Source organism: Pagrus pagrus, assembly GCF_965226575.1.
Source record: "Pagrus pagrus genome assembly, chromosome: 5".
Classification (NCBI taxonomy): domain Eukaryota; kingdom Metazoa; phylum Chordata; class Actinopteri; order Spariformes; family Sparidae; genus Pagrus; species Pagrus pagrus.
Window position 1 is genome coordinate 29,924,439 of NC_140189.1, and position 20,025 is coordinate 29,944,463.

Below are 20,025 nucleotides of genomic sequence, written 5' to 3' on the forward strand. Positions count from 1 at the left end.
TAAATCAATTTAACTCTTCAGATTGCATTTCATATTGCTTATAAGAAGCAGGAAACATACAAAGTAAATGCATAGAAAAGCACACAAGTCCACTGCTGAGAATATGTTCCATGAAGACAAAGAACATTGAATACATTGTATAATAAAACCATCTTTTAAGCTGAGGGAAATGTTGTATTTTGAAAGCAGGACACAAGGTCACACTAACGTTAGGTAGATGACTCCCTGTTAAACAAGTCAAGTGCCTAATAGATACCCTGTTCTGTTCAACCTAAATTGGACACAAATCATTGCCATGCAGTGTTTAATTATTAAGCAGAGCCTCTGAAAGTGTTTTCCCCCAGTAAGGCAGGGACAAGACCCAGGAGGAATAATATTTCTTTGTTTTTGAGTAATACAGCAGATGGTTTTATCCACTTACTCAATATGTTCCAATATGGTAACAGTCTCTTCTACATTCTTCATCATCTTGCTTATTTTTAGTTTTCAGTTATTACAATGCGGGTATTTTTTAAAAAATCTAAAACTTTCCCGTCATGTCGTTTACACACATGCTTTTCGCATCGAAGGTTAGTGACATGAATTCAACACTTTACTGTTGCCCTTGCAAAAACCAGAGTGAATGCTCAGTTTGCTGGATATGTGTGACCAAGCTGCCTCCCAGGAGATTTGCGTGTCCTTGGCAGGACAAGGGGCTGTGGCGGTGGGCTGTAGGTGGGTCAGCCTATGCTCTCCCCTTGCTGCTCATTCCCATCATCAAACTCCCTCCTCCCTGATGAGCCCATTAGGTACCCTAGACCTGCCACCCAGGGGTCCATTTACTTGATTGACTAAAGTGAGAAAGCAGACTTTTTTCCTTGTCCATCTATAATGGTCCAATCAGCCCCCTGAGGCATTACCAGACTCTACACTGACACTCCACACTCATTCAGTGAGCTTGCAGGAATACAGAAGGCACACTGGATTCACCGTGCTAAAGCTCTTTTTCACACCTGCAAGATTGCTGGCTTCAAATATGCGTGTAGGGCGGTGGCTTTTGGCATCCGAACTTATGGAAAAATCCCATGTCCCCAAAAATCCAAATTTTTTAAAACACGATCGTTTAGAATGGATTTGTCTTTGTCTACCTAACCTAACAGTTGTAGCACTGCTAGAGCACAGCGGAGAGTTTGAGAATAATGACACCAAAACCAAGAGTGTCATAGAATCTCACACATGCTGCCTAATAGATGGATTCTGAAACTTATTTTGGTTGTTTATCCCCACGGTTTGACTGCCAAACTTAGGCACATTGGGAGGAGAAATTTGCCCCTGTTTCAGCACCTCTCTAGGCACTCTGAAGGCTGCCCAATATTTTTTTTTTTTCATCAGTTTTATCATCAGATAGATAAGCCATTAAAAACTGTTACACAGCTACACATAATGCCAAAGCTACTTTAAAGGGGCCAGACAACAAAGTGAAATTTTGGCTCTCGGCAAAATCATAATTTGATCACATGCTGGTGATTTACGAGCTGTTAATGTTTTTGATGGATCTTTATCCTGTAACCAGTTGGCATGAAATAAAGTTGAACATTTCTTTAAAGTGTTGTGGCCATGATTCAGAAAAGGGCCCTCCCTTTCTGGTGTTTTAGGGTTTTTTATTCCCTCACTGGGATTGAAAGCTCTTATTTTCAAGATTGACCTACCAAAGTAAACGTTACAACGGCAACTGTTGCACACTAAATGAGTGAAAACAATTTACAGCTAAAATGTAATGTAAGGTAAGGAGAAAAAACTAAAGAAAAGACATATTTTTTCTAAAAACAATTTCAGTGGAGGTTTAAGAGCAATCACATTGATCGATAATACTATTCTCAAGTTATTTCTGTACTATATTTGTCAAAACAATATTGCCCAGAAAAAGGAAAAATAAATTTAATGTGGAATTAGAGGAATAATAAATGAATGTGAAATTAAAGATGAATTTACTGATGAGAAAATGTGGTCAAGTACATGTAGACTAAACACTTAAGTAATATTGCAGAAAATCATGCTCTGGTCAACTCTGACACCAGTTTTAAAGGCTTAGTTTTTGAAACACTCACCATTTTCTACTTTTAGAGCCAATTTGCTCTTTCGTTTTTGACATGACTAACCCCACAGCTCTGTCTACAGTGGGTCTGACAGTCACCACCTCAGCTTAAGGCCTCTTCCTCTAACAACACAATGTAGGAAAACCTCATGTTTGAGAGAGAGAGAGAGAGAGAGAGAGAGAGAGAGCCTGTGTGTCTGTATGTGTGTGCAGTCGAACCAGTCTGCTTCAAGAGCTTGGCTGTGCTCAGTATAGCTGTGTGTGCACGTCTGCCAGTCCTCTCTTTCACATCTTCGCATGCTGTGATTTTACCTGGCAGTGGACACAGATGCTGCCTCTTTTCTGGCTCAAGTTCCCCCGCGCTCCACGCCTCATCGCGGTTCTGTTATTTGTTGTATTGAAACATGTTTCATTTGATTGCTGATTAGGCTCTGCAGATTTTTAGAAGACCTGCAGTCTTCCTTTGAGGTCCTTTGAGGTCTGCATGGAATGAAGGACTTGCCATGACATCTGTTCACATCTGTTCAACCACCATTTTCTCATACAGCAGAACGTTATGAGCATGTATCTATTATCTGAGAGCAACATTTAGTGAAGGCAGGACAGGTCTCACTGGGAGTGATACGCCTGCATCTCAATGTATATTTTCAAAAGATTGCATCTCAGTGACTATCGATTAAATTGTGATGCATAAACATCAGAGAATATCGACGCAGATTCATTAAAATATGTATGTATGTTGTATATTTAATTGAGATCTAAAGATGGTTAATGGATGATGACATATGTATTCTACTGTCAAGGTGAGGCAGGAAAACTCATGTAACAAATAACCTCTCCATCCTTTTCTCTATCAACTAATGAAGTTATCTGCCATGCGTTTGCATCAGGTGGAACATTGCTTTGGAATGAATGTCATTTGTATAAATTAAAACGGCTATTTCAAAATACGACTCAGTTGTCTACTGTCTAAATTTAAATCAGCACTTTCTGAATCCCCATTTTTTTTGTTCATGACTTCTTTTGATTTTATGTTTCAGCCAGTTTCACGACACCCTGTTCATCTGTGTTCTGCGCTCCGCTGCGTTGTTACCTTGCAGAGGAAATTGACGTTGAAACCGAACGTCTGGGCGTTCCTTGAGCCGGCGTTCATGTAATTGCCGACCAGCAGCACCAATTCCAGGAGTCTGCTGAAGCCTTCGCTCTTCTTTACCTCCTCGCAGGCAAATGTCACATTCATGATGTCTGGCCGGATGTTGTTCACCTGCTCTTCAAACGTCAGCTTGAACAGAATGCCGTTGAGACGTGGTCGTAGAAGTTTGACTGAACTCATCTAAGGATACAAGTTGAGAAAAAAACAAAAAGTGAAAGACATTTTATTGCATATAAACAAATAGCCAAGACCTTGTAGCAATCAGTTACACTGTATTGTTTATTTATTTTTTTGTGTTCTTCTTGGTGCACTTACTTTCACTACATATATATCTGTGAAGATCACGTAAGCTTGCTGGCTTTTTTTGCACTAACCAGAAAAGACAATAACTTATGTTTTTCTTATTTTGTTTAAAAGACAACACACTTGCATTCATTTTAAGAGGTGCACAGTTTCCCCATGCAAAACTGACACTATTTGAAATGCAGTTAAAAAGTTGTGTATGCCACCACGCTTACAATATGCAAAGTATTCAGTTTGTAATCCGGCATTAGGAACTTGTGTATTAACTAAAGAGCAACACTTGTTTACAAGCAAGTTGCAGCTAATTTGCATAAAGGCACAAAAAAGCTTTGTAAATGTGACTATCGAGGTTCTTAATCATGCCGCTCCTCACAATCTCAGTATGTGTTTTATTGTATTATGTTTTATTATGTGAGCTCCTACAAGAGCTTTTCATAATGCAAGAGAAGGATCCCTATTAAGTTACCCCACCTTGCCACCATGGGCATGCTGAATCCCCAGTGTAATTACTGCTCCGACTACTTTTAATGAACTGAAAATCAACTACCCTCTTTAGCAAATATGACTACCCTCTTTCCTGCATCCCTCCTGACTTTCATATGGACAAAGGAATCCCCCATTAAACAGATTTGTCATAAATAATATAACAGCCTCAATCAATACTTGTGGGCTTGGGAGTGGAATCGCTGAAGCCAGACGAAAATGAGAGGAGAAATAGCTATGAAAATGGGAGGAAATTAAAACAAATAGGGTTTTGGCTGTAAGATATGTGGCAAAGCAGCAAGCACAGACAAATTCTACAGATTGCTGCATAATCCGGTGCTTGAAGGCAACCTTCAGATCCAGCCCATAATGTTTCATTACTGCTCAAAATTATTCATGTGTATGGGCAAGTTGTCCGTCAAACTACACGCCTCCACCCCTCCACCCTCCCTGCACCAATATTCCCACCCACCTCAATTCCTTGCGCACACACATATGCATACAGACACACACAAATCCCCCTCCCCGCTTCTTCACTTGAATTGATTTGTATACAATAAGGAGAAATCACAATGAGAGCGAGCACGCAGGTGACAGCTCTGGCAGAGAGAAGCTTGAACATGGCTTATTTCCCAGGGGAACTAAATAGCTCTGCATTGAGGAGCTACTTCATCAGTGGGGAGGTATGTGATCACAAAATTGGTGAGATCACGAGGGAAACTGCCACCCCCTGCTTCATTACATCTCCTAAAAGACATAGGCAAAAAAAAGCCTTCAACGAATAAAGAGAATAGCAAGGGAGATGGAGCACATTTGCAACCCTTGGGTCTAATTGAACATCTCTTCTGTAAAACTGCGTACTGTACCTCTATGATCGTGTTGTAAAGTCAAGTTTAAAGATAGCACTTCCTTTTACAGTTGACGAAAGTGCTTGGTATTCACTTGGTAAATGGATGGCAAGAGCAGTTAATTAAAAAGTAATTACAGCTTTAACTAAGTGGAAAGGTCAGAACAGTGTGATGATGTACTTCCTCTTTCTACAACTGATTTACAGTAAATGAATACTACTGTAGGTGAATGACAGTGAAGAAACAGTAGGTCAAGGTGTCTCAAGATCGGCCTTGGATCATGTGCAGAAAACAGGTCACTGGATAAAAAACAGATGTTATGACTGTAACACAAGAGTTCTTCTTCAATATGTCTTAAAACCTTAATTATGTCAATTACATCATTAGATAAGGTCAAAAATGAAGATCCAGCTTTAAGTGTTTAACCACATGATTGCAGCTCTAATTATTTGTTTATCATTACATATTTGTTTTGTGCATACCAAATTCATTGATGACTAAAAAATTTATATTTTCTTTCTAAGGGCTATACTCCAAAACAAAAGCATTATTTATCCAATTTCTGGAAGAGATAGAACTTTTGCTAATCATTGTCAGTAGGATTAGAGGTTTGGGATGCATCACCAAGTTGGCTGACTACAGCCGCATGCTTTTCAAAGAACTTTATTTCAGACAGGATTCATAGCCTTAGGCCATGATTTTGTCATGAGACAACATTGACAGTTGATGTCAAAAATATGGCATTCGCTGGATTCTTGTTGCTGAATCCTCATCAAAAATAACTGAACTTTTCTTTGCTCGAGTCAAAAGTGATTTCTTTTTTTATAATCATAGCTCCTATCATTTTAAAGTTGGGTTATCAAATTGTGACGTTTTTGTTAAATATGCCCTTTGATAGATGTTTTAATTAAACATTACTGCAGCTGCCTCAAAGTTATACACATGTTTAAAAGAAGTGGAAGTAGCCACCATGATGTCACCCAGTGTTTTGTAGACTACCATTCTGAAGCCTCAGGTTTGACATTGTGGTTGTCGCCATCGTGGCATGTTGGAGCCTTATTTGACGACAGGGTGGAGCTAAGGAGGGTTACCAATGGTAAATGGTAAACGGACTTTATTTCTATAGCCCTTTTCCAGTCTACTGACCACTCAAAGTGCTTTACAAAACTCCTCACATTCATCGACTGATGGCAGAGGCTGCCATGTAAGGTGCCGATCTGCTATTCAAAAGCAATTTGGGGTTCAGTATCTTGGTCAAGGATACTTCGACATGCGGCCGAGGGAGCCAGGGAAGCAACCAGCGACCACCAGCTCTACCTTCTAGCAGGTGAGGCCATGGCAGCATGGCTAAAAGATGAATGTGTAATTCACGTTAACTTTGAAATGAATTACGACAATTTTGGCGCAAGAAAAAGAGGCTTAAAGCAAAATACACTTGCCAGAAAAAAGAATAGTCGACTTTTTAGATCAGGAACCTTTCATGAACTGAAAACACACTGTGATAGGGTTTGAAGAGGTAATAATAAACACCCCAACACATGTTCATGGCTAGTTACATGTACACATTGCCATGAATACACATTGCTATCCTAACTGACAGGTTGCCGTGGCACTGACTTAGCCACGCCCTAAATCATGCCCTGCTTTAGCGTCTAATTATTCTAAATGGGCCCATGACTCACAAAATGAACACCATGCTCGATTGAAGAAGACTTGAAGCTAACGATTGGGACCACAAACTCATTAGAAAACTGTTCAGTGAGGTCATAAATCAAGTGAGAAGTAGGGTTTTATCATAAGCTTTACATACAATCTGACATCTTTTTGGAACCAGTGGAGTTGCTGGCTATTCAAACGGATACGGGTTAAAGTCACTTCCATATTGGCTTCACTTTTGAGACCCAGAGGCTACACCAACTTCTTTAATTCAGTCTATATTTATACTTTTTTTATTTTTTTTTATTTCCCGGTCTCTTGCCAAACTGCTGTGCAAATCCATCAGACCCGCTGCAAAAAAATGTGTATGAAGTATTGCTGGAGGAAGGCAGACAAAGTGCAAAAGCGCAGTGTATTTGTGAGAGTCTGTGTGAGCTATACAGGGACAGAAAGAGTGAGTAATGAATAAAAATTGAATTTCTCAACTGTGCATGCTTGCAAGTGTTTGACAGTAGCAGGCTGGGAGTATGAATGTGCATACTGTGTGTTCTCTTGGGCCGATCCAGTAGTCACCAGGAAATTATACTCACCACAATGCCAAACTGCTCCGACTCCACTAGCTCTTCATATTCACCCTTTAGTTCCGCTAGCGCACTCAGCTCTTTCTGCTCTGGCAGGTTCTTTATCAGGTTCTACAAATGGGAGAGCACACCCAAAACACACAAACACACAAAGAGCTACTGTTAATGCAAATCTCATTTTCTGTGCATGTCAGGATAAAAATCACGTCGCAGACAAGGATGACAGGGTACAATACACAGTAGTGGGAGAAAAGAGTCCATACAGGCAAGGCTGCTGAGTGCGTTGCTCATCAACATACCTGGTTAGCTAACATTTGTAAATGGAGTTTGTTTATATCAGTGTACGAGCATCATACTAGTATGCAACCTCTGATGCACTTTTATAGAGCCATGGAAGAAAAGGTATGCTTGTGTACAGTTTGTCAATCTGTGAAAGAATACAAATTATATGGGAAACGTCCTGCAGGTTCTGACACTATCAAACAAGACATTTTCTATTCCATACACTTTTCTTCATTAGACCTGGATTCGCACAGAGGTTTGCCGACAGTCTGGTAGGAGGATGAGTAGATAAGGTCACATAATCACTGCTCACAGTTGGCTTTTTACTGTGACACTGGTGGCCCTTAGCCAATTATCGAAGCACCTTTAGATAACCGACCTTCTACTGCATAATCCGCATCACCTTGCAATTGTCTTAAAAATACATGCAGCGTGTTTGCCACTAATTTGCTACTTGTCTGTTAAATTTCCCTTTGTTAAGAAGTAAAAAAACGGCTGCTGTTGGTGAGGTTGAAGATTAAGATGGAGATGAGAAAGATAATGGGAGGGGCTGTGTTTTCTGTAAATGTTAATTGTTTGTGTGAAGGTCAGCCAAGTTAATAAAATTGACCACGCCGACTTTTCCCCCTTTTTCTCAGAGGAGAAGAAGAGGAAGAGGTGCCCTTTTCCAGGTCTTCACAAAGCTTCCTTTCTCATTAGCTCCCCAAATGTATTCAGCGGGAGCAGCCTGGCTCAGGGTCACGTGACCAGATGGGAACCTCGACAGAGAAAACACAGAGTAGACACTGCTACTGGGTCACGAGCCTGGCTGACCACTCCATAGACCTCAGCAGCTATGGCCAAAGTCTTCTGCCCACTAATGATGACATCTTTGTCCTTCCCTCAGGGAATTCAGCAATATAAAAAGAAAGTCATAATGCAGGCCTGGCATTCCTGTTTGGGAGGGAGCCATTATATCAAATGTTGCTTGCTTTTGCAAGCTCCAATTAGGGTCCCTGGCAAGCAATGGTGCCATGATAATGAAGGCTTTTGATCATATCAGCAGAGGCAGAAAGGATTGTTGATGATATAAATATAAAAAACATATTTGTGTAATTGGATTTGTAAGGGTGGATTTATATCGTATATAGTTAAATGATGACTGCGCACATGGATCTCCTTTTTGTCCTCTTTTGGTCCAGAACAATGAATATACTGCGTGGTGTATTATAATATATACAAAGCTAATATTGCTCTCTAGTGCCCTTAAATAAAGGAACTCTTGCTGAAGCTTTTTCTTATATCTCATTACTTTTTATACAGAGAAAAGGCAAAATATTATTCTCCCAAATGTGAGGCTTTGTATTATTTTTGTTGATAAATGCAGGTTTTAGTCTCGTTTTAACTTCTGACTGAAATGCAAAAGTCTGTTCCTGAAAACTTGATAATAAGCAGCTTTTTATGTAGTAAATAATCCTATTCGGTGGGTTTCTGTCAAATATATATAGATCCTAGTCAGAGTGATATGTACACAGTAATAGACATCCGTAGCTGGATTATTAATGAAGGTCTCCTTGACAATGTGTCATTGATTCTGAATACAGTGGTGAATCTGATTATTTAGGCTGGTTTCACTGCTTCCTGGGCATAGACAAACAATAAAGTGTACATACATTAAGTCTCCTAAGGTGCCCTTCCGTTTGAGCTGAGGATAGTCTGGCAGAGCATAGAAATTAAGTGTCCTTGGGAGAGTATTTTTTAATATTTAATGTTTCCTTCTACAGTGAAGTTGTACTCTTAATACTTGTCAGTCATCTGCAATAAGCATGCAGAAACTCATCGAGGCATATAAAAACGTACAGACCGACATAACTTAAACCATTCATTGGATTTGGAGACGTTTGTAATTACATCCGGAGTAGATTTAATGTTTTGAACGAGGTGAAATCATTACCATTAACACTCCGATCAAACATGTCTGAAAAACACAGAAGAATGTGTAATAGAAAATCAAATCCACCTTGTACTTGTCATTGCATTTGTCTGTCATCTTGTTAATTATTAGAAACCCCATAGAGCACAATTGACACAAAGGCAGCACCATATGTGTGGCAATGTGGGAGACTGGGTGATGACGCTGGGCCAGACTCCTCACCACAGGCCACCAGACACACACAGCAGTCTAGGAGAGATTACTGGAAGAATGCTAGCAACACTACACATTCATTTACCGCCTTGGGTGAAGATGAAGGCACTACATATCAGCACACTTGCCAGAGTACAGCAATCCACCAACAAATCAGGGGCAGAAAAATGTGGTTATTCAGGTTAAAACCTCATAAATCATGCTTAGTATCGCCTTGTCAAAAATCAAGACACATTTTAGGTGGAATGTGTTATCAAAGTGGATATATTCAATCATTGGTGTAAATGTTTACTGTAAATTTGTAGAAAATTACGCTGCCTTACCACCCTGCTGCCATGCTTTTGTTTTGTTTTTTGGGAAATGTTATTATTTTCCTTTATGGACTGGCTTGACTGATACAAGTAACAAGCAACATGAACACAGTTTTTAGTTTTACCAAAAAGGTACACAAATTATGTTTAATGACTTTATGTGTCAATATAAACCTGTTGACTGCAGGTAAAAGGATATATATTTTTTTCCTTTTTCTTCAGAAACGCCAACAAGGTCTGTGTATTTCAACTTTCAAACAACAGTTATGGTCCTAATTTCTAGATGCATCATTCCTTTGCTGACTCTTGCAGGTTTAACAGTCTATATTTGTTTCCATATCATCATGTGGCTCCCAAAAAACTGCCATCAGTAAATTATGGATGCGATCATTCAATATGCATTTCAGTTGTCCATCAACCATGCACTCAGTTTGACGAATCAGAATCAATTAATCACTGTAAGGGGCAGCGGTAGTCCAATAACACATGCGCTATCACAATTTACGTGAATGCACGCCTGTCAAAATGTGTTAAATCTCAATCTAAAGAATCACCATGACAATAATGTGCAGATAATTGGCTTTGGTTGTTATCCTGTTCGGAAACAGATTAAGATACTGTATCATTGCACACAATACGCAATCAATCTATTATAGATTTAAATTTGCAGGTCAACACAAGGACGACATCATTACCAGTGCATCTCCCGCACATTAACTTAGAACTGTACGTGTTTTTTACATGTCCAGTACAGAAAAATAACTAAATATTGGTGAAATACTTCCACTCCTGCTACCCAAGCTGTGAAAGGTCTGTGCTTGAGGACTGGAAGCAGTTGCCAGGGTAAAGGAGAGTGTAAAAGTAATGAGATACACGTTACGGTTCACTAAACATTTGTAGAGGATGACAGTATCTGTAGGGCTTTCACTTCCATACTTTGATCTCTGCTGCTGTCAACTAGCTCCCAGTAAATCAAGGTTCACAGTTTAGCAGCAGCCGGGAACCCATGCCAAGTTAATACAGTTTAAAAGGAGGGTATTAGGCATGTATTAGGCGTGAACTTAACCACACGGTTTACAGCACTGCATGCTGGTTAAATCAGCAGGTGCTGATGTGGTGTAAAGTAAAAAAATGCCCAAAAAAGCTTCTTCACAATACAATGAATGTCAGCAAAGGTGTGTACTAAATACTGTATATGTGTAAACATTATATTGAGTCTCTCTTCCTTCCTTTACTGAGTTGCAACCTCTACCGCACCTACTTCATGACCCCTACCTAGTGAAATACACTTAGATCACAGAGAAGCATATTCCCCGCAGTAATGTCAAAATGATAAAGAAAACCAAGAAACCTTAAGATGTAATCTGAGACACGTCAATCGATAAGGCTTTTCTCAGAGCAATAAAGTCTTTATTAAGCTGGGTTAAATAAAGGAGAAACGAGGGAGAATCACCTGATGTCTCAAAGACGATCTGAGTAAACTGCGTTCCTCTCCACTACGTCTTTGGGAGGTCTACAACAAAGACAGAAGAGGGGCAGCGTCTGCCACGTGCTTGACAGATGTGATTTTCTCCTTTTAATTGATTTTCTCCTCAATTTTGGGAGACAGACAAACATGTGGTATTTTGCCCATGCTTTGTGATGAAGAGCAACACAGGACTGCCGTCTACCTGCTGTGACACCTCAGCGGGCTACCCTACCTGACTCATGGCAAATCACTGAAGACTTCAGTTTGAATCAATAACAAGATAATAGACAGACGAGAAGACTTCTCAATGTTCTCCGAGCCTTACTTCTCAAACCAACGCCTGACAGTTCCAAAAAACATATTGTGTGAAATTTCAGAAGTTGCTTCTTCTGTTTTCTTTTTTTTTTCAAACTAAGCTTAAGAGTCAAAAGAGAGAAAGAGAGAGAGAAAAAAAAAAGTAATTCCGCACAATAGTTTGTGGGTGTAGACAGCATCCATCTCAAACAAAAGGTTACTACCACAGAACTGGAAACTGAATATGTGGAACAAAGACTATCAAGTTGTGTTTTTGTTTACCAGAACGGGGACTTTTTTGACAGATAATGCTCGGTAGAACGGAGTGCAGCAGCTTCCAAATGTTTCTTTCTGAGTATTTTTAATTTCACGGAAACAAAACACACACATTGTTTTATATTTGAAATAATATGTGAAGCATTTACAGGTACACAAAATGCTTCATCTTATAAATTGTTCACTAATATAATCATGTTTTCACCATTTAACCTCAATAATTAGAGGAGAACTTACGAGAGAAAACAAAGAACAAACGACAACAACAAACAGTGAATCTTGTCTCAGAGGTAAATATGTTAAACAATGAACATCAGTCACACAGGCTGTCCTAGTCTTACACAATCTACACCCTGCCAAACCACACAAACACCTCAAATCTCACCATGAGCAAAGCTACAGTGACAGGCTGACAGGCAACAAACTGAGTGTGACAGATTCTGAAATCGCATTAAACTAAATGAGAAATGCAGTCTGAGAGAAAGACACAAATGCAGTGAGAGGGAGGAAGAAAGGTTGAGAGAGAGAGATACAGAGGGGAGGGATTAATTTGAGGGTTGGGGCTGGGAAACCTGACAGACTTACTGTGACATTAAATCTGTCTTTTAGAGGGAAATATGGAGGAATTTCTTAAACGTGCACACCTGAGCACTTACATTCACCATGAAAGGTGTGAAGCAGGATTAAGAGGGGAATTAACCATGCAAATGGGGGGGTTTGCATTACGAAAAAGAAAGGAGATGAACAGAGAGATAGAATTTCGGTAATGAACGAGACAAGAACAGAGACGAGGAACGGAGACAGAAAAAGAAACAAGCAAATAAAAAAACAAAAAACAAAACAGAGACAGCAGGAGATAAACAAAATGTTTCTGAAAGCTTATTCCACACCCACCTGCATCTACTGTGAGCCCTCAGGACTTAGATTAATCTAATGTTTATATATTAACTGAAAGGAGAAAATGCTTTTAAATATGAATACAGGTTTATTTCATGATATCAACTTCAGTAAAAGTGTTTTACCTAATGCGTGAGGACAATCTGCATGCAGAACTTTTGCTATAAAAAACAAGCTCGTCAATGTGGAGAAAAAAAGGGGGGTGAACTTTACTGCACCGCACTGAAATTATCTCTCATTTGTGAATATTCTTCTCTCGCAATGTCCCATACAGTCACCCTAATACAGTGTTGGTATATGATGAGACTGTCAATCAAACGAGAAGAAAGCTAGCATGCAAAACAGTAATAGAAATTAATTTGTTTGTGGAGTCTGCTGTCTGACAGCGTTCTCTGAGTGATGTGCCATCTGTCACCGAAACAAAGACACTGAATTGGAGAGTGAAAACAGAAAACTAATTTTTACTCGGTTAAGAAAATACAGCACCCAGTGTGCCTGAGGAGAAGCTGCATGGACTCCACCTAATCAAAATGTAACTGTTGTGCTGTATTGTGCTGGAACTTTAAGTGCGCGTGTGTGAATGTGTGTGCTTTTAATCAATATTCAACCTGAGGACAGAGTACCTGGCCTGTACCCTGTGGTAAGAGATCAGCAGCGCGGTGATGATCAGTGAAAAGTACATGTAGTACCCTGGGTCCTGGCCATCAATTTCTGAAGCACATTTGATATTGCACTAAGCCAAACCTTGCCTCTCTTTCCCCTGCCTTTACTTTGTTTATTCAATACTTCTCCTCCTTTCCTGTCTTATTTTTCAGCCCCACCAAATCAGCATAATGTATTTCACATTTCATTGTTAAATTAGCATTTGATGCAGAAGAGAGTTGTGTGCAGTGTGCCAAAATACACCACAATTAAGCCCAAGGGGGACCCCGTTTCTACTGCTTAAGCTCTAATCCAACAGGCCCAATGCACAGCCATACTTATCGCCTTGCCCCACATGTGCACTTTTACACCATGCAAATGATGCCCCAACAATGTGCCAGGCTGCTACAATCACCTGTTGTTACAGCGGAGAACAAAGGCTGGCATGGGCACTGCCAGACCCTGCAGCCAATGGGCTACCACGTGTAATGATGAGGCCATGCATATGGATGAGCATCGCGGTGATCTGGGTGATTGACAAGAGAGATAAACAATAATAACAAGCAAGGCTAGTGCGAAAGACTCCTGTGAGACCTGGCGGAAAGGTTGTTGCCATGGCGAGGTGAAGAGGAGTAGTGCAAAGCCGAAAGCTGACAACGCTGGTGTTTACAGCGAGACAGCCAAGTTGGTGTGTATAAGGATTTCATGCGACATGTTATATGAATTGCTACAGTTTAAAAGGTAAGAACATTATTATTATTATTATTTTAAATACATATATAAAAAATAATTGGAGAGAATATCCATGTATGCATTTCCTGAAGGTGCTTCTTTAACATAAGTTACAGTCAATTGGGCAAATATAAAAAAGTTTATGCATAGGGTACGATGTTCATGTGCTATAGCCATTAGGTATTTGTGTTGACTTTAAGTAATAGTAAATAAAAATAGCTCCCCGATGTTGTCAAGTGTCATCACTTCATAGTATGAACTGATATTAAATAAAACACAGTCAAATGACCCGAAAGGAAAGCAATTTATATTAGTGTGCATACTACAACAGTGCATTTCAATTCCCAGGCAGGGAAGGTAGACATACACAACAACATGTCCGCAATAATTAATTTTGGAGGGAGGAAAAAACACTTGAAAAAATAAGTAAGTCATGATATTGTGGCCGTAGGAAACAAGAACTCGGTAGTTGTTGCTTAAATAAGTGCCAGTGTTCAGATAGAAACTAAAAGATGTAAGTGTAATAGAACATACAGGCGAGCCACTCTCTTTTTTCAAAGATACTACCACTTCACTTGCAAATAAGAAACTCAAGGGTCAGGAAGATTAAAGGAGCAATACAGTATGTAAGAGTTTTAGTTAGCGACGAAACATGTGCTACAATTTTCAACCAAATGTGAAAAAGTAAGTTTAAATGTTGATGTTGTGTTGCAGAGATATCTACTGAAGTTAGTATGCTAACCAGCTAGCCCTGTCCCCGTCCAGCCCTATCCAGTCCGAACTACTAACTGCACTGCTATCTGAGCTAATGAGCTAAGGGCAGCTGCTGTACAGTTAGCAGCAGTAATCAGTCACTCTGGTGATACGCTGCCCCTATTTGCATCAATATGAATTTGACAGATGGCAGACTCTTACATATTGCACATTTAATATGTTAACACAAGTGTTGGTGTGACACCTAAATGCAATGAGTCCTTACATATGGTATAAAATCACTATACAAATGTGCAAAATGCTGTGACAGTAATTCCTATTTAACTGCATTACTTTTGCAGCATTATACCTGTATCGTTCTGATTTTGACCCATTTTCATGCTGAATCAGGATGTCTAAAAATTGCTTTTAATGTGTGTAACACTCTCTTGCTCATCCTAAATCATAAAATGAATACAAATACTTCCCACTGTTTACTTAAAAGCCCTGATATGTCACCCAATGAGCGCTCGGAAATGATGAGCACACATTAGCTCATTAAGACATGCTGAGTTTAAATACGAGAGATGCTGGACACTACTTTGATATTCTTACCAGTGCATTTGCACACAACATAGGGCGATACTAATTACAAATGAATAGCGGCGGTGCAGTGTTATAGTCATTAGCATTTCCTTTTGAAAAGGAGATGGAGTAATATAAAATACATTGGCAGACATTAAACTTTAAGAAGCCACTCTGATATTCCACAAAACAAGCCCCAAGGGCCATATCATCCGCTGACGAGAGTTAGCTTACCACACACACCAAAAAACTGGGTGTGTTTAAACATTTAGTGATGACTCCCTCATTTCAAGCAGCTAGATCACATGGCATGTTTGGGGTAGAGGTGGGGAAATGATGCTCTGCACCAACCACCAGCCTACAAAACTGTTCTGTTTGTTAGAGTCTATGCGTCTCTTCATGTTAATGCCAATTTACTTCTCTCCTCCGTCCCTCTTCGTTTGCTCGTTACTGTATATATTTCAAACATATGATTTGATTTTGTGAAACACATTCACAGCATAACAGTGCAAGCTTTAGTTACAATGACTCTCAAAAACTGAGTTACAATACGATATACATAAGTAGTTTAAATGTTCCTGCATCTACACACATCACAGTCTTCCAGTCACACACTTTAAATAGATATAGTAGGTTAGGTGAAGTGGAAAACCTTGCTCCCAAAAAGCTTAACAAAGAAAATCCTGACAAGCCCGAAGGCATGGACTGGATGTGGGTAATTTTATACCAAGTTATGTACCGGTGCAGCAGATGTCTGAATGTGAGGAACTGTACTGCGTATATTTTTATGTAAGTTCTAAACTTCAGTGCAAAGCTGAAGTTTCCAACACTAAATACAGCCCTCTGTGTTCACACATTAGCTCTGATCCACTGAGGTCAACGCAGTGATGAGCTCTGATGTGACATGGTTAAATTAGAAATGGGCCATAATTGGACATCACAGGGACTCTGCAACGGCTAAACTACTGCATGAGGAACCAAGGCCTGCTTGATGGAGGTAGAAAAGCTGATTAGACCTTAAAAAGCTAATATTTGCCTCGGGGGGCCATTAGAAGAGGGAATGCACGTATTGTAGGAAATTTAAGAATTTTATAAACTGTAATCACAAAGAACAATTCCCCAAGATGTGCCAATTAAGCAACAAGGGAACACAAGGTAGTCCGGCAGAAATGCTGTCCAATAAAAATAAGAATAAAGTGGTGAGACTAAAGAAGACGCTTGGAGAGCTTGGAGACTACACTTGCTGAGCATTAATCTAAATTCCTGGAAACCAATACCACTTAATCCCTCCGACTGTAAGTAAGAAATCTTCCTAACGATGCATTTGGACACAGTTCCTCCCGGAGATTGCAAAGCATGTGTAATACAACAATAACAACATTGTCAGCCACTTAAACTTATTTAACAATTTTCCAGGGACTACTGCCACAATGAAGTGCTTTTCTATATACGGAGAGTAAGCTTAACATCAGTTTTTAGCCCCTTGAAAAGGATTTCTCAATAAAATGAGCTACTGTTGTTGAACCAAGGTCTTAGGTATCACAGTTACAGAACTGAGTCATTTATTATGACAAATCTCCTAACCAAATAGTGAAAACAATTCACTCTGAGCACAATTATGTTAAATGATAATACATTGACAAAATATTTCACATAATGGACATTACTTCTGCCATATGTTCCTATTGACAATAATTTAGTGCTTCTGTTGCTTTTGCTAATCTTTAATCATCATTCTGTGCACTTACAGTAAACTATGTTTTTACAATAATGTGCAGCTGAACTGAATGTGACGCACTGACAAATACAAAACATGAACGTTGCTCTACATAACAAAAAACAAATTGCCGTGGGCCGCCTTTAGAAATCATATAAAATGAATGACACTGCAATGACAAAAAAATACAAGCAATATGGTAATGAGTACATTTCATTACAATTATGCTTTCAGCCTATTACATCGTACTAACCTTACCAGTTATGTATTATATATATATTATGAGCAACCCCCTTAATGTGTATCAGTTGATTACACCATAAACTATGCAAGTTTACAAGTGTATATTAATAATCTGACCATTGTTTGTCCTGATTGTGTTCCATTGGCAGGAACTGTAAGGGCATGGGACCAACTACAATAATTACGCCAGTTAAGCCTTTTCCTTGGGGTAACGAGGCTGTGAGGGACTTTTGGTGACATTAAAACACCGAAGGAGAGCCAACATAAGTCAACAACTGCAAGGTCATGGGCATAGCCACGTCATGATGTGAACAATGCGTGAGAGCTAGAATATGTTCTTTGCAAAGGTGCTAGGCTAGACATCCTATGGTGCCAAACACGAAGCGACCAGGACCTTGCAGACCAGAGTGCACGTGCCTGACTGTTTCACTCGCAAACAAGGTCTCCAGAACCTTCCCTTGCTGCTTCTGTTGCCAGCCAACAATAGTAATGGCTTTCTTTGACAAGCTGTCAGCCCTTTAAAAGCAGACCTTTGCCAAGCTGTTCTGGGCTCAATCTGTTTTCACTGAGCCGACGTTCATTATTGTCTTTCATTGTCCTCTTCATCTCATTGTTATACAAGGTATGATAGTGGGTTGGCTCTGATGTCTTTTTGAATTTGATGAAACTGACCTGATATACAAAAGTGCCCTCTGTCCACCAGCACTATGAATATTGCAGACAAATGAGATGAAGGGAGAGAGATTGTATGCAAACGTGTGTGTGTGTGTGTGTGTGTGTGTGTGTGTGTGTGTGTGTGTGTTTGCACATGTGCATGGACATTAGACACATTTAGAGGTTGGATGATAAATGACAGAATTGTGCAGGGACTAGAAGACAGATGGGATAACTGACACCGCCGTTCCATTTGCATGTACTGTACGTATGTTTGTATGCTGGGGATACAGAGATGAAAATAAGTGTGGAATTGCAAGGATTCATATGAAGTCTGGATGAATGGTGAGGGCCCGAACTGTCTGCCAGCATTCAGGGATGTGTACATCATCTCTGAGGCGTTGATGGGCCCTAATGCAGAATAAGGAGAGCCAATCAACTCCTATCTATCCACTCTGCCACGGTGACACATTGTAGGGGTACTTCAAGGCCAACGCACTGCCACATTCTGCTGACAAATCATTACATTAGACATGTCGACGGAGAAAGAAGATAATAAGATTGAGTTACAGAGTTTTAGATGCATTATGAACACCTCTTGCTTCCTTGATTCCTTCTATTTTCACTATTCCTTCCATTTATCAATCGCCCGCCTGCTTGTCACTCTCCTTTGCAAAATAATGCCCAGGCGCGATTTTAAATTGAGCTGGTCTTTGTAGTGTTTTATTTTCTCCTTGTATCAAGTGCTACAAGACCGGTTAAAATTGAGTCATTGTTTATCAGAGCTCATGAATACAAGGGAGCTTTGTGGAAGTGCCAGGTACAGTATAGTATATCACTTTTCTCAAGGTTGAAGTGTGAATTGAAGCCTAACAATTTGTTAAATTGATAAAAATGCTTAGTGAAAAACAGAAAAAAGTGAGCAGGCTGGTTGAAAAACAAAAAAAGAGAGCTGTGAGAACCAACCTGAGGTTCCATAATCCAAAATGCAAGTAACAAAAAGGCAAGCAACAAAAAGAGAGCGGAAAAACACAGGGTTAAATACACAGGAATGACTAACTAATGGCACATAGGTGAGCAGGAGAAAGGGCATGAAAACAGACAAAGGCAGGAAGTGGAAAGTAAAACATGAACGAACCTACAAAATAATACAGGAAATAACCAAACTATAAACTCAAACCATGAAAATGTGTCTTCAATCAGAAACTACTTCTTCATCTTCATCAACATCAAATTTGCCATGTTCCACTTACAAGCTATTATTGCTCAGCAAAGCCTATTTTACATGTTTTAATTATTAATCGCAAAAACAACAGGTGGCACCAAGCTATCAAAACTGTGAAAAGCAACTAACAGCTAGAAAAGCATCACAGGCATTAAAGGTTTCATCTTCCATATACTCTTTATTCAAATACATTCATTTCATACTTCCTTTTCTTTCCTTCACTATTTCCACTCTATAATATACAATATTTACTTTCATTTTAGATGCAATCACCCACTCATTTAAGCATTAGCAAGATGGTCGCTTTGCATTTCCTTTATCATTGCCCAAGCCATACAAACACATCGTCCTACTCTGTATGTGTGCAGTTGTCCATGTGGATAAATGGTGATTGGCATGTGGCTGAAAGTGGGTGGTGTAGAGTGATTAATCAGCATAATGAGTGTAGATGAGCACTGTGCAGATGGAGCCCACACTCAGGACTGTGTCACCCAGCAGGGAGTCTCTTTGCTCCCCTCCAGTGCTTCTGTATAGCTCTTGCTGTGTTTCTTGGGCATGTGTCACTCGCTTCCTTGTTTAATTTGTGAGCTCGGTTCTGCATGGTTTTGTTCTATGATCGTCTAACTCTTATTTCACAGGGAAGATCTGCTAAGTATACAGCTTTCAAACAAATAAAAAAAGAGCCGTGTGTTAGTTTTGCTTTTCTTACCAAATGGTGACTCACGATATTGTGTATATTCATAAAACAAGAATTTGTTTATGCTGTTGTGAAAACCAAAGCGC

General features: G+C 39.6%; 1 protein-coding gene across 8 annotated transcripts in view; it reads right to left on the reverse strand.

Annotated features, from left to right (window-relative positions):
* diaph2 (diaphanous-related formin 2) overlaps nt 1–20,025 on the reverse strand; it is a 397,495-nt gene that overhangs the window by 148,797 nt on the left and 228,673 nt on the right. For all 8 annotated transcript variants that reach the window (XM_084353751.1, XM_084353750.1, XM_084353752.1 and 5 more), the window contains 2 exons: nt 7,108–7,209; nt 3,168–3,407 (listed from right to left, as the gene is read on the reverse strand). In XM_084353751.1, coding sequence (XP_084209877.1) covers nt 3,168–3,407; nt 7,108–7,209 — 342 coding nt within the window. The remainder of the gene's footprint in view (nt 1–3,167; nt 3,408–7,107; nt 7,210–20,025) is intronic.